This window comes from Poeciliopsis prolifica, unplaced genomic scaffold (assembly GCF_027474105.1).
Source record: "Poeciliopsis prolifica strain line A6 unplaced genomic scaffold, Auburn_PproV2 SCAFFOLD099, whole genome shotgun sequence".
In the NCBI taxonomy this organism is placed as follows: domain Eukaryota; kingdom Metazoa; phylum Chordata; class Actinopteri; order Cyprinodontiformes; family Poeciliidae; genus Poeciliopsis; species Poeciliopsis prolifica.
This window is the reverse complement of record NW_026562474.1, coordinates 890,595-906,164: the sequence shown is the minus strand read 5'-3', so window position 1 is coordinate 906,164 and position 15,570 is coordinate 890,595. Positions and strand designations below refer to the sequence as shown.

Genomic DNA, 15,570 nt, shown 5'->3' with positions numbered 1-15,570 from the left:
ATATTGTTAAAAGTATTCCCTCACCTGACAAAATCATTGGACTCAGGGGTTCAATTGGCGTCCATGGTCAGACGTATGAAGTCAATCTCCTATGTATGGAGATCGACTTCATACATAGGAGATGTATGAACCTGGGTGGTGCTGCCGGTGTGAAAGTTCTTTGCTACTAAATATTTCACTGCCTTCTATAAATAATGTGGAAATTATTTATGTTCACATTACTTATGTGAAAATAAATAATGTGGAAATTACTAAAAATGTCAGCAACTCAGTCAGAAAGTGGTGGGCCATTTAAAGTAACAGAGTGGAGTAAATAAACGTGTTCTCCATGGTGACCAATCATGCGTTCTGTCTGACAATCCAATGGACAGACGTGTCTGGATTTTGCGGTTGGCAAACAACGATGCATGCTAGCCAGCCTTGCTCACCTTGCATGCTGTGGCGGGAGCCTGGACTCTTAAAGCTTAAGAGTATCAAAACATTCTGGACAACTCTCTACTCCCATCCTTGTGGCAACAATTTGTGGATGGTCAATTCCTGTTCCAACATGACTGACCACCAGCCTACAGAACTCACCCATGAAGACGTGGCAAGTCGTGGAAGAACCGGACTGGACCTGTTCTGTCCTTAAACCGGCACAACACTTTGGGATGAATGATGATATGATGATCTGGTCCTTCAGTCAATGTAATAAACAAGCAGACGCGTATATTCTGATGTCAAGTCTTACAGATTTATTCAAACTGCCAGACTAGATTCACTAGCTCTAATATCGTAACAAGGACATTTATGTACAATTTTCATGATATTCCATAACAAACCAAAGAATCAGGTAAATATTTGACAGGTTTTGAGACATTTCTATTTCACAAAATTATATTTAAAAAATGCTCTTTTTTATACATAATTTACTTGACAATAACTTAAATATGTACAACAGCATGAACAAGAGGACAAATGACGTCAGCGTGCGGCTCATTTACTAGCTAAAATAGGAGTACATGATACAAAATGGCCTCATTCAACTGAGGATTCGCTACAAAAATACATCTAATAACAGCTTTGATCGTTTCTAATGCACACAGTTCGTCACAGTAATAAATAAGACCCATGTTCAGAGAGAACTTTACTTTGCTAAATCATCTTCTGGTGTGACACCATTCTTGTCCATGCATGTTCTCCAGCGCTCAGAACCTCAGAAAATTTTTGAACCAACATGGTTGGTGAGCCGGTGAGCCGCTGTGCCGCGGCGCCCCGCCCTGTGAGGGAGGCGGGTTTCGGTCCGGTGCGACGTAGACCGGACACCAAGCAACAGTTCTGCACCTCGCCTCATTTTATCAAGCGCTAGCCGCATTCTGCCGGATGAATTTCAATGCGCTTTATTGTTTGCTTTGTTTGTTTGCACCAGAATAATCTATAGTCAGAGAGACGGATAGTTGCTGCCGCTGATGCCCCAAAGCAATCTTTGCCAGATGTTCGACTTGAGAGGAGAGGGAGAAAATGTCAGAGGATGGGAGGAGAGAAGAAAGAAAATGTGGAAAGAAGTGTGGGAGTTACTGTGCTCTTCCTGCATGCTTTCAGCTGTCAACATGCAGCAAGGATAATCTCCTTCATCACATGTAGCAGAGATAATTGTCCTTAAAATGATGTTTTAGTGAAAACACGATTGGCAGAATGTTTATTGACGTCAGATTTGAACTACCACTACTTAAGACTAACTAAAAGCAGTGAGCTGCATTTGACAAATGGCTGTTTTACTGCATGATAACCTGACAATCAAACCTTGACGTCTCTGCGTTTCACGGCCCTGAGCGGCTCTGGGACGCCGGGCTGACGTGGAGCAGGTCACGTGACGAGCCGAATCAATTACTGCTCGTTTCAGCCTAAACTCTCCCGTCACTTTGGGATATTTAAACTGACTGAGATGGCAGAAAATCAAGTGTGTGAAAAGCAGAGTGTAAAGGTCAAACGCCTGAGCGGTTTATCAGATCAAAGCCTCTTAACTGCACTTCACATTTTTGACCTACTGAAAACATGACTGGGTGTGAAGGAACGTAGCCATGGTTTCAGGCTGTGTACAGGCGGCTCTGGTCATAGAGGCTTAAGCTGCATTCAGGGGTACAGAAGTGACTCAAATGGAGAATATCTATTTTTTAAAATGATTCAGTGTTAGCTGAATCAGACCACAGTGAACAGAGAACAATTGCAAGTGTCAACTTATTTCCCCATAAAGTAGGAACATGGATCTGGGAATGACGCCAAATCCAACTAAACCCAGTAGCAGCTGCTAGTCGGAATTCAGATTATAATTGCTGTGCTCAGACAATACTGCTACTATTAGCAATAGATAATAACATAGTATTTCTTTGCAGTTTGGGAATGTGCTCAACAGAGGATGCATTATAGTACTGAATGTGTGTGGAAAATGTAAAGAAACAAAAGATGGTTTAAATAAACCCATTTTAAGGTTCATTTTCCACTTAGAATTTCAGATTCAGACTCTGTTTTTTTTATAGGTTTTACTTTAGACTCACAAGTATCGACATCTGAGTAAAATAAAATATCTGAAAATGCCCAAGATTTTTTCTTTCTTTTCATGTCGTATTGTATTAAAACGTCTGTCGCCACAGTGCGCCTTGGACCTCCAGGGATTCGCTGAGGTGTAGTTGTCGTAAAGCATCGTAGAACCTCAGATGTGTCTTGGAGTTCTACTGTCAGTCTGCAGAAAAATAATAATAAAGTTTGTCTGACTGTGTAACTAGTAGCGCCATGGTAACGCATTTGATAGCTCTGTTGCCTTGCAGTAAGAAGGTCCTGGGTTCAAATCCCAGTCTGAGGTCTTTCTGCCTCAGACTGGAGTTCACTGGAGTTCATCTGTGGTCATGGAAGGCTCTCTCTGGGTACTCTGGCTTCCTTTTGGGCTGTGGGAGGATAATCTGTTCATTTGTTTCTCTAAACTGCCCTGAGGTGTGAGTGTGTGTGCATGGTTGTCCGTTCTGTGGTGGACTGGTGTACCCTGCCTCTCACCCAGTGACCACTGGAGACACCAGTCCCTTCAGAACCCTGCAAGGATGAGTGGCTACAGACAACAGATGGATGAATAATATGTTTTGGCAATGACAAAATGCCTGGTGTCAAATATCTGATTTAGTTATGGTTATTCTCCCATTTCACTGTGGTAACTATAACACACTTTATTTTTTAGAATTCAGCCACAAATATATAAACATGCAGGTCGTCTTTTCCAGATTTGACATTTTACAGATTTACTGCACTTTGAGCTGCCTTGTTGCTGAAAAAGTGCTATATAAATAAAATTTGTTTTCCTAAAGTCACATAGGAAACAGTTCCATGGTGTGCATGACCTGTGGGTCACCTCAGCTGAAAACTGAGTGGCTCCTCATAACACTTTTACATATCTACGTAGTTTTGATTTTTTTACATTTGCCATGAATATTTCGACAGATATATTGATTCCGAGAACACGATCCCATCAATCATCCTGCGGGTTAACAAAGATTCAGCTGGCGAGTGCAACCCACAGTGACCCGTCGTCCCCACGTCCAGCCGTCCTCACCATTTAGTGAGAAAAGCAAAGCGAGCTTGACTCCTGATTTATTGTCTCTTCACTCGTTACCGGCTGCTGTTAGAAATCATTTAACATTTATAGCTTTGCATGGTCAATGCCTCAGATTATTTCTGACCCGCTGACGCCTTACAATTAAGCTCTGACCTTGAGGTCGTCCAAGCAGAGATCATTAATAGCTTCTCACAACTGATTTAAATCCTGCAGGGACGGTTTCTTTCAAGCTGTTGCATCTCATCTGTGGAAGGAGCTTCTCAGGTTTTTATCTCATATTGACTGTGTTGGTTTGTTTAAACAGCAACTCAAGGGAAAAGCCTTAAGCGATTTTTCTTTCTGATTATTTTTTATTATAGTTTTTCCCTCCCCACATTGTATTTCACCATTTGTAGTTTTAATGAGAAATAAAAGCACCAGGCAGATTTATTGGCATCCCTGTAGCATTCATAATAAAAAATGTAGAAAAATGATCCATTAATTTAAGTGCATTAATTCAATGTGGAAAATAAAACCCATGTTCCTTTTGCCAATAGGATTTTTCCTTTGGTTAATTATTTGTTTTGCCCACTGGGTCTAAGGTCAATAGACCCAGTGATGACCCACGTTCAGCCTACTATTACTCCTGCTACATTCTCATTAGCATGTGTAAGAGTCTGTAATGCCATTCTGGCCGAGTTTCCATTAGAAAAGGTTTTTGGAAACAGCAAAATTCAAAACAACTGTTGAAAAATTTATGCTCACTTAAGGCGTTCTTTTTTGTTTTTTGAAAAAGACTTAATGCACTGAAAGGAGATGGAAACACATTTGCATAATAAGTTAACATTCCCATCCTCTAATAGGCCTCTGCCTTACCAGAGCCACACAACAATTCTCTCCATGTTTCTGAGCTGTGTGGTCCATCTACTTCCTGTTTGCATAGTCAGGTTGATTCACTCCAAGCTAGTAAAATAAAATACACCTAATTTGCATTTTTATTTGTATTATTTTTTGTGACATTTTAAAAGTTCCCAAAGCATTTGGTAGAGAACCAGGCCCATAGCATCATAGATCCTCTTCCATACTTCCCTATAGACGTGATGTGTTTTCACACATTTTGCTCATTTGCTCCCTGTGGCTCCTCATTCAATGACTGAAAGAAATAGACCTTTGAATGATGTCATAGGTTTGGTATTTTAAAAGTTGTGAGCTGGTGTGAATTTGATATTGTTTTTATTTGCATCGCAGCTAATTTGGAGAGAATGAGGCTGAAGACATAATCTGACTCTGATGGGTCAACATACCAACTACCCATCAGTAAGAACATTTTTAGTTTGACTGTATCCATAAAAACCTTCTCTAAATCTGCTTAAACCTCTCACCTCTTGCATTTGGGATGATGCTTATGTTACAGAGACTGCATTTTCATTCAGCAGCGTCGGACTAGATCATTACTGCTAATTCCAGTTGCATTGCTATTTCAATTTATAATAATACCTTCCATTTGATATTCAAAGAGAAAGTGGTGTATTTCTAAAATGAAATGCCAAAGAAACTCCTCTCAATCTTATCTTATTTAATATTAGCGAAGAATGATAGCCCTGCAGAGAAAGTCTTTTATGCTTGTGCCTCTAACAGACCTGGATAATGTGGCTGAAAGATGAATTACTCTTGGATATGTTCAATTGGACTCAGAGTTGGTGGGTGGGTGGGTGGTCAGTGCATGCTCCACAGTTTCTGCCCGAGGCTTTGACACGGAAGTAACAGCAGCAAATACACAGCAGAAAAAGAAGCCCGTAACATCAGAGGCTTTCCAACAACAACAGAGACAGAGTTCACACCGTTTCCAGCCGCCAGCTAAATCTGTTTGTCAGCCGTTTTGATGTTTGAAGCAATAGGTCAACTTGGAAAAGGTTCAGTAAAATCAAGGTGAAAGGGGTTGCGTTGCCACCGACAGTTGTCATAAAAAGTTTTGAGTGTCACAGATGTGTTGGAAAAACTTTAGAGCTTCCATTTTTGTGGTGGAAATTTGAATTGTTCTTTGATTTAATCCACGTCTTTGCTGTATTTGGGAACAAAAACTGAGACCAGCTGAATGAGTTGCCATCAAACTGGATTTGGTCCAGACGTTTACAACTAGCCTTTCAGGGAACAAGGCAAACCGTAACTCTTCAAACTAGTTGCATGTATTTCCAGAAAATACAATCTTTGAAACTTTATTTCGTCATAATATTTCTAAGAAACATGATTAAGTCAAGAAATACACCACTGACTCACTATCAAAACTTGTGTTTATGACTTTATAATCAGATTGATCAATGGAGATACACTTATTAGTAAATCTCTTGCTTTTCTGTATTTGTTTTCTGAGGAAAGGACTGCAATCTAATAAAAGGCCTCAGCTTTATTGTGTATGCAAAATCTGAATTAATGTACTGACTTGCTCTAATTGTAACTTCAATCCTTTTTAATGTGTTGAGATCTGCTGTAAACATAACGTTTCATGAATGTTATAATAAAGACCTCTATTTATGTGCTTTATTACTGAACACTGTCTCCTTTCCTTCGTGCCTTTTCACTGGTTTCCGTCTTTAGTTTATCACATCCCACTCAAAACTCCTGCAAAATTCACTCGACTTTATCTGCATCTCAAACTGCAGGCAGGTCACTACTTGGCTCTGGTCAAATCTAGGGAATGATTTTGATATTTGAACCTTTTCACATTTTGTCACATTGTGATAACTTGACAGAGCAGCTGTGGTTTATAGAGATATTACATTACCAACAGTTGGACGCTATAGTGGGTGACTATTTGTAAAAATGTCACAATTACTCACTTTGTGTTGACCTATCACATAATATTTCAGAAAAAAATACTTTGAAGTTCAATGTGAGAACAAGTTATGGTGTAGAGATATTGCTTCTAGTCACTGTATTTCTTTGTAAATGAAGCCCAATAGTGTGTTACTCATATTTGTACTGGATCCTTTGTCCCCTACAGAGGAACAGAAAACCTTTTGCCTTTCATGCTTTTTGTAAGTTCTCATAAAGGAGTCTGAATAATTGGCCTCCTATTTCCTGCTTCACTTCTTAGAGGCTGGGATTCACATTTCATCTGCCTATTACTATTCTAACTGTACAGCTCTTCACTGATTTAACATATTCAGCACAGCCTGGCGGAGTGGTCAATTTAAAAAAACTCTTGCAGCAGAAGCAGAGATATCATCTCTAATATCAAATACATTTTCTTCTTCATTTGACTTTGGCACAAAAACCACCCCTGATGCAATTTGAGCATAGATGTGTCAATAAAAGATAGTGGCATGTTTTGGGAGTGCTGGTAATATTATTATCAAGCCAAGTGATTTTCATGCGAAGCTCAGGCCTTTCATTTCTCCAGATTTGTAGTTTTCAATCTTAAGAATCTGAATTAAAATTATGGATTAACCAATATGAAAATTTGGGCCAATATCAATATTTGTACTGCTGTTCTAACACATACTTATCTGTATTATATATAAATGTCATTATCTTTTAGGCATCTTGAAAAATCGACCACACTACTGACTGGGATCAAATGAATATCACTGCCACATGACCAACCTCTTCCCCCTCCAGAAACAATATGGAAATAAATATTGGATGTTGATATCGGCCCAATTTATTTATCAAACTGATAGCGATATGTTATAAATAGCCAGTCCTGATGATAATGTTGATGTATCATATATTGACTCAGCAGAAATGTTTTATAGTCAATAAATAAAAGACTGCGGCATTAAAATATTTAACTCGTGATAAATATATAAAAATTTACTCTTTTACGTTTGGTCACACTACAACCACAAAAGTCTCCATTTTGTATTTAAATGTCATGCTAACTGCTGCTAGTTACGCACCTAGCAACACGCAAAACTTTGACAATATTTTGCTAATGTTAAAAATAAATCACAATTTCACAATTGCGGTGTTTCCATTTAATAAGAAACACGACTCAAATCACACGTGAAAAAGTTTGTTCACGAGTAAGTCATTAAAAACATGCTGGGTTATCATCCTCCTACTACTTCCTGTGGTCTTCTTCTTCATGGTTGGAGCCAGTGACAACATCCAGTTGATGATTACATGACTCATGTGTTGCAAAAAAAAGTGTTTCCATTGCAGGTTTGTGAGATAAACCAATTCCAATATTTTTTCAAAATTTTCATCGACAAACAAGAATATTTTTGAAATTGGGATTTCTATTTGGCAAATTTATTTTCAAAATATCAAATTGCACAAATACATGGTGAATGGAAATGCAGCTACTGTTAATTGGAAGGAGCATCATCCTTAAAATAAAAAATCTGAAATGCATGGCAAACATTTACTGTGATAAAAGCTGATGCAACTGATTCCCATCAGTCACCTGATGTCTGGTACGTTTTCAGGGAACATTAGTGAACTGCTCAATCCATCATTCATAAAAATGTATGTTTCAAAAATCTGGCCCTTATGGAAGAAAGTCACTGTTGATTAAAAACTCATAAGAATTCCTAAAACGTTATGTGAGCAGAAAAACACGTCGCCTTAAACTCTACCATCGCTGTGTGGGCGATGCTTTTCTTCAGCAGGGAAAGAAAAGTATTAACTCAGGAGGAAGCTGAATAGAAATGCAAATATCAGATCTGTCTTTGTAAAGAATTTTGATTTCTGTCTGCTTTTCACTTATTTATGTTTCTTTAATCCCAATAAAAGAAATTCATGTTTATAATATGACACAAAAGTGAGAACGGTGACATAGTTCAAGGGATATAAATACTTTTACAATAGTGTTTGAAGATCTGCCTTTCCTCTGACACGGCTGTGTGGCGTCGACAGAAACAATCTGAAACCTCTCGGGGAGAACATGTGAACCAAACAGTGCATGTTTATGATCACAGAGTGAAGATATCTAAAAGGAATGCGAGGCTGAACTTTTTTCTTTCTCTTTTTAGTGTCGCCGAAATTCATCCTGAAAGTAAATGATCGGTTTAAAATGCTAAACGGGAGACGTCGACTGATTTCTGCCGAGGAAAACGAGCCCAGCTGCGTATTCCTGCCACGATCCCACAGGCTGCACACCTGAGGCTCATTTAGAGCGAGATTGCGACTGATGAGGATAATTAACCATCTTTTTATATATATATTTTTTTCCAGACGCGTGAATCAGTACTGCAGTGTAAGGACTCTACGAGGCTCTGCATGAAGACAGATAGACTTTGTTTTCTGATTAGGCTCTCCTTAAAACGACTCATATTCCACCCTGGACGTGATATTTAGGCAATGAAGTGGGACTGGTCTTGGGGAACAGCTCACAGTAACACCTGTAAGGGCAGAACTGCCGGATGAGGTGGAGGGTACAGGGATGGGTGGTGACTCTGAACGGGATGAAAAGCCGCTAAGGGGTATGGACTGGGAGCGTCCAGCAGCGGGATGGGAGAGGAAGCGTAGAATGAAGGAGGAAGAGGCGGAGGGGGCGGTAGTGGAGCGGGTGGTGGTGGTGGAGGAGCAGGGGCGAGAGGAGAGATGTGAGGGGAGAAGGGGGGTAGAAGGTGGGGGTATGAGGAGAGCTGGAGGTGTGATGGAGGTGGCAGAAGGGAAAGGTTGTGCTGGATGAAGGTGTGGTGGAAGGAGAAGGAAGAGGAAGATGAGAGGGACGGCTGGAGGAGGAGTGGAGTGTGGAAGGGGATGCAGCGTGGGGGGAGGTGAGGAGGAAAGCACTGCCTCTTCTCTGAAAACAGATGCTCCAACTCTATCCCTTTCCTCCTCTCCCGTTCCTCCTTCTCCTTCCTCCTCACCCACTCCTTCTCCCACTCCTCCCTCTTTCTCTCCAACCGTTTCTCCTTCTCTTCCTCCTCCTCCTTCCTCTGCCTCTCCCTGGTGTGTAGATGTTCTGCTTCGTCTCTGGTGCTGGTGTTATTAGCAGTATTACTGCTGGGCTTACAATCAGGATTACTGTTGAAACCATGGCACTGACCGCTGTCAGTCTCAGTCTGATGAACGCCCTGGCTGCTCCTATAACCACCATCTGGACCAGAGAGCGGGGCGCTGTCATGACCCTGTGCTTGAGTTTCACCCTCCTCGCTCTGACTGCTCCTGATAATTTTATCGACAGAGTCACAACTGCGATGAAAAGTGTCATCAGTTACGCTTTGATACTCTGTTTTGGTGTGCTTGTCTTCACACTGACAAAGGTTGTTGGTGCTACATCTGAGGGTACCTGTTAGCTGTCCACACCCTGATGGTTCTGTTTTGTTCAAAGTACAATCAGGATTCTGGTCAACCAAACGTACATGACATCCTCTACTAAAAGTTGTATCATGATCACAGAAGACGGCAGAATTAAGTCCATCATTCCTGATGGACAGCTCAGCTCCCTGTCGGTGCGGCATTGAGGTGTTACAGGTGTGACAGTCACTGAGTTGTGTCAATCCTTCAGTTTGACTGCACTCACAGTCGTTAGCAGTTCCATGACTCTCATCACAACAGCAGGGCTTGTCCTGATGGTCAGGACTGCAGCTAAGTGGTTCCTCGTCAGTGTTGGCGCTGTGGCTCAGGGGCTCTTGGGTCTTACAGATTGGGCGGCAGTCTGTAGGTATGAGCTGACAGCAACAATCCCCTCTGTCACTGAGGTCAGAGGTCAAGATGGCCTGATTTCTTTCTTGCCTCTTGAGTAAAACATTCATGAATCTCCTCAACTGCCTCCTGCCTCGTCTTCGTTTCTTCTTCAGTGCCACCGGCTCCGGCGATCCTCCCTTCCTCTTTCTGGACAATCCTGCAAGCAAACGAGTGGGAGGGGGAGCCACTACCTCACAGGCCGATCCGATTCTTGGCTTCCCTTCCAAACAGCACAGGCTCTCAGCTGTCGTGGTGCAGCTTTGTCCTGCAGGTATTGTTTGTGTTTGACCACACGCTGTCTCTCTGGAGGAAGGGGAGGTGGGGCTAATCGCCAGATTTCGTGCCATTTCTCCGTGAGGTCTAGGAACGAGACACATTTCCTCCTCGCATGCAGCGTCTCGACGGGGGAAAGTAACACTGCTAATCGCTAGCTTACACGTGTTTTCCTCAGCGCCACTTATCTCGCCGCTCCTCGGATTCCTTTGCTCCTGCCCGCCCTCCTGCTTCCCCGCCTGTGCGTCTTTGTGGATCACTCCCGTCCCTTTGTCATCCTCGGCAGGGCCAGGTGTAATTGCGGGACAGCGTGGTGTCTCCATAACAGACTTGGGGACGTGGCTAATCACAGAGCAGCATGCTGCACCCCTGCAGAGGAGCTTTCTGAGCTCTGGGCCCCATTCGGAGACTGATTGGTGGGATTGATGCTGGCTGGCCTCCCGCTTCACCTGCACACACAGCTGGTTACACCGATTACACCGATTCATGGGAAGATTACTTAATAGCTCTCCCCTCTTTTCGTCGTTTCTACCTGCCCTCTCTCGCATCATCTGATCCCTTCTCATCCTTTGCTCGTCTTCCCTCATCTTCTTTTCTCTCCCTCCTACAGGCTGATTTGCAGTGAGATTACTTAATAGCTCTTTATCTCTCCTCTCAGCTTTTATGTTGCCCTCTCTTTTCAGCTTCTCTTCCCCTCTCCCTTCAAACATCTGACTTGCAAAGAAGGGACTCGTTATCCTTCCCTTTTCCGAATCTTTTTTTTCCGCCTTTCCTCTTCTTTTCTTTCTCCCCCTCCTCCTTGTTCCCCTCCCCATCCCTGCCCTCCTCCTTCGCCTTTTCCTTGCTGCTTTTAGAAGGCCTGGTGCATGGTGGCTTTCTGCAGAGAGGGGAACAAATTTTAAAGCATTTTCATCATGGCAACTGGAGTGGCCTTGGATTGCGACGCCACCATCACAATGGTCGACAACTTCCACAGGATTTCCCGCCTGTCCTCCCTCTGCCTCTTCTCTCCTTTCATCTATCTTCTCTTCCTTTCCTCCCTCTGTATCTTCATGCCTCTCTTGGCAGTCGGGTTGTTTGATCACAAATGGCTTTATTCTCTCTCTCCCTTCCTCGAGACCTCCTTTTTTTTCTGTGCCCCCTTTTTTGGCCTTGTGATGGGCTCTGAAATCGTACAGTAGAGGGTTGACGCTGTAGGAGATGGAGGGCGATGTTTTGGTGTAGTTTACCATCTCTGTGGGCCAGAGAAGAACCCTGCCTCTGTCACGGCTCAGAACCTGACAGAAAGGTTCTTTGGGACGATCTGGAGGTACAGGCATCAATGTGCTGCAACAAGTTAATGAGGGGAAGCTTGATTCTTTTGGACTCTCATTTACGACACAAGAATCAGACTTCTCAGGATTATTTGTGGCAGAGGAAAGCAGATCTTCACCTTCTTGATGTGTTGTCTCTTGATGGTGGATCTCATTTTCTCTGTGTGCTGAATCAGTGCTGATGCTGTCAGAAATCTGTTCTGGTGTGTCTCTGTTTAAATAAAGATGAGCTTCAGTCCCACATTGGGCTTCTGTCCCATTGTCCTTACATAAAGAGAGCTGGGCTCCACTCCCACTAATTGTCAAGTTTTCTTCTCCAATCACATTGCGATTGCATGAGGAAACCTGGGCTTTATTCCCAGGCGGTCCCAGGGGTCCTTTGTCAGCAGACTCAGCAGGCCGGAATTCAATCTTACTGTCCGCACTGCACTGGTTTCCAGTGTCCCAGGCATCCACATCCGAACACACCGGAGACTTTGACCCCAGGTCAGTAACTTTCTCCCCAAGGTTTTTTGTCCTTTCCTGGTTTGCCACACCTACTTGTTTCCCTGGCAACCCTGAACCCTGTCCGGCTTGGATGAAGACCGCAGCTGATTGGTGCAGGAGGACGCAGGTCCGCTTCGGCAGGGAGAAGGACACGGGGCGAAGCCGGCAGGGGGCCAACAGGGCGTGAGTCGTACTCATCACCTTGCTTCTGTTGTCATTTGGGTTTACGTCAGGGTGATCGCAGGACTTTGTGCCAGTGGTAGCTGTTGGGACATCTATAGGAGTCATGGCGTTACTCGTGTAACAACGAGGCGTCAAATGCTTGTAGAAGTGATTTGAAACGGTACAGTTTGTGTCATCAGGGTTTATCGTGTGGTTGGCTCTGAGGCGGCCGCAGTCCAGATGGGTCTGTTTGAGGATGCAGGGTTCGTCAGCAGCAGCTGCAGAGTTGTTTGCATCCCTTTGGCCGTATGCCCAATCAGTGTTGCTCAGGAGTCTGGACTCGAGTGTGGGGTCTAGAGGGAGGAAGGGTTGGATCAGATGGGTCTGTGGCTCTGAAAGGGAGAAGAAAATAGAGGCTTGGTACTGCTGACACTGCTCATATTTACATGCAAAACATAAATGGGTTATTTTTCTACGTCAGTAATAAAAAACAGAGTAGGAAAAAAAAACTGTGGCACATTGGGCATTATTTTCTAAGACTTTGTCTACAATATTCCGATCATGCTTTTGAGATTTTCTGTTTTATTGTTTTTAGTACAGCTGGATAATTTACTGCTCAACAACTAAAGACAAACATGCATTACATGAGTTTGCAAACACACATCTTTGGAATGATGTCATATTCACTTTGAGACTTTAAGGATTAAGTTGGACTTTGGTTTTAAAGCAGGGCTTCTGTCTCAGTTGGCACTGATGTTGATTTTCTAACTTCACTATATAGTGATGGAGTTTAGGTTAGTTGTTCTTGGGTTGTTCCTCAACACTCTAATGACTTTCCTTCATACAAAGGTTATAGTCTGGATTAGATCATTGGTCCAAACAAAACAAACCTAGATCTAGAAACTTTGAAAAAAAATATTGTCATATTACGTTGTCTGAGCTTGTAAAATGGGCAGCAACCTATTTACTATGGAAATTATAGAAAGCTATGGAAAGAGTGAGCTGGAATCAGTTAACCAATTCATCTCTACCAGTTCACTGGAATAGCTGAAGGAGCTTGTTAATGGCTGTTATCTGGGGTTTTTTCTAGGGTTAGGTCTGATCATTTGACTCAAAAGTCTGGTTCGTTTGGGGAAATGTGAATGAGTAATCAAACTCTGGTGTGGACCCATAAAGCTGAGTCTGAGCTTCCTGCAAACCTAGATTTCAGTTCGGTTGAAGTGAAGTCTGGTGTGGTAGAAATGCGTATGTGAATGTCAAGTGGACTGTCGACCACTCCAAAAGAATTGTGGGTAAATACTACCAAAACTAATGGGGAAGTCTCGAGCCAGCAATAGAAATGGCTTATGAGAAATCCTAAATAAAAATCTGACACCACTCCATTTTTCTTTGCATTTTGTGAAGAATGAAGTTGCATTCAGTGTCTTCTTTAGAGGTTTCTGAGTCATTTTTTTTAGTGGCTCTTGGTATTGCACCCCCACAGGTGAGAAGGAGAACATGTTTTTCAAATGTTTGAGATTGTTTGACACATTGTTTTTGTTCCCCAATTGATAGTTGGGGCTGATAGCTGATACTCTACTGGACTATCAGCTGTGACGACATCCTAATATTCATTTTCTAGAACCATTTTAGTGCACAGCAAACTCCCAGACATGCATCTGTCTGCAAACAGGTGTGTTAAATGACTCAGGCAGATATTTCTGGGCAAAGGTATTAAAATGACCCACAGCTTTAACAGTTATCTGTGACGTGCCGCCTTCTTTTGCCATGGCGCAGGGTTTATAAAACATTTGGGTGTTTAAAGAAGGCGAGCCTTAAAATGACATTTCTCTCTCCCGATTGTGAAAATGCAAATTCATTCAGCACTCAGGCAGACAGCCGAGTTTGAAAGGAACTGCCCAACTTTTCCGATGGCTTTGACTTTATAATGAGAAACCTGTACCGAATGAGGGGGTGACATATTTTGCAGATCAGAGGATGACAGTTGATTGTTTCTCTGAAGTCTGCGTTATGCTTTCTTAACTTTTAAAATGCAGCCATTCAGCACACAAAATCCACTAGAGATGGACTAAAGGGATTTGATTTCAACTTTTGTTTCAGAAGAAACTCAGACAAGATGACAGAAAGTAATTCAGTCCAACAATTCCTCACAGGCTGACCCACTTATATGTGAATATATTTTAATTATGGACCTAACTTTAAGCAATTCGTTTTTATGAATCGATCTTGCAAAGGAGAAAATAAACTTAGAGCTTCTTTCGGGTAATACTTCTACCAGCTTTGCATGTCTAGCAACTGACATTATCAATATGTCACTGTAGGCTTGATGTTTGCAGTAGCTGCGTTTCCATTGCAAATGGGCTTAAAATTTTTTGATATTCTGCTAATGTATAAAAAACACAATTTCCAAATTGTGGTGTTTCCATTAAATAAGAAACACAATTAAAATCGTACGTGAATACATTTGTTCACGTGATAAGTCATTCATCCTCTGGCCCAAAGGCTTCATCTTTCAGTCTCATCCACCATGTTCATCCTTATTTTTGCCAAGCCTTTTGCATTCTTTCAACAGCTGCTTTCCTCCTGCCACTGGAACAGTAACATCTCTAACTTGAGAATCTTCATGCTTGAACCCACAAGGAAAGGTACTGAAGCTTGAGCTCCAGGTGCCATGTATAGAGAGACAAGGCGGCGATGAAGAAGGTGGGGGTCATATGTTTAGAGTAATGAAGCAGCCTGTCTGTTTTCTGTATCCTATAAAAGCTCCTAGTGACAGTGGGACAAGTATTTTGGAAACTATTTTAATTGCTTTAATTTCCCTCAGATTGAGTGCACTGGTCTATTAAAATGGGCGTGTCCTCTTGTGATTCATCTAAGTCTGTGTATCAGAGTCCACACTTGAAATATCTCACAGAGGAATCATGTTTTACTGACAGCAACATCTGTTACATTTTCAGCTGCTGTGGTTTGCTTTCACACTGCTCTGTGTCAAACAAACTGAACACTGTTCACCTCCTCGCCTGTGGTGGCGCTACACCAAAAACCACTGAAGGAAACATTTGTTATTACAAATGACAAAAACCTCCGAAGAAGTCACTGAGCGCAACTTCCTTCTTCACAAAATGTAAACTCAAATGG

The 15,570-nt window shown here is 42.2% G+C and overlaps 1 protein-coding gene across 2 annotated transcripts in view; it reads right to left on the bottom strand.

The window, feature by feature from the left end:
- Nucleotides 1-719: 719 nt before the first annotated feature.
- The window catches only part of LOC129353936 (uncharacterized), a 95,398-nt gene continuing 80,547 nt past the window's right edge, over nucleotides 720-15,570 (bottom strand). The window contains exon 5 of one of the 2 annotated variants that reach the window (XM_055023368.1): nucleotides 720-12,824. In XM_055023368.1, coding sequence (XP_054879343.1) covers nucleotides 8,893-12,824 — 3,932 coding nt within the window. In that variant the 3' untranslated portion in view covers nucleotides 720-8,892. The remainder of the gene's footprint in view (nucleotides 12,825-15,570) is intronic. The other variant, XM_055023369.1, reaches the window with a different exon arrangement.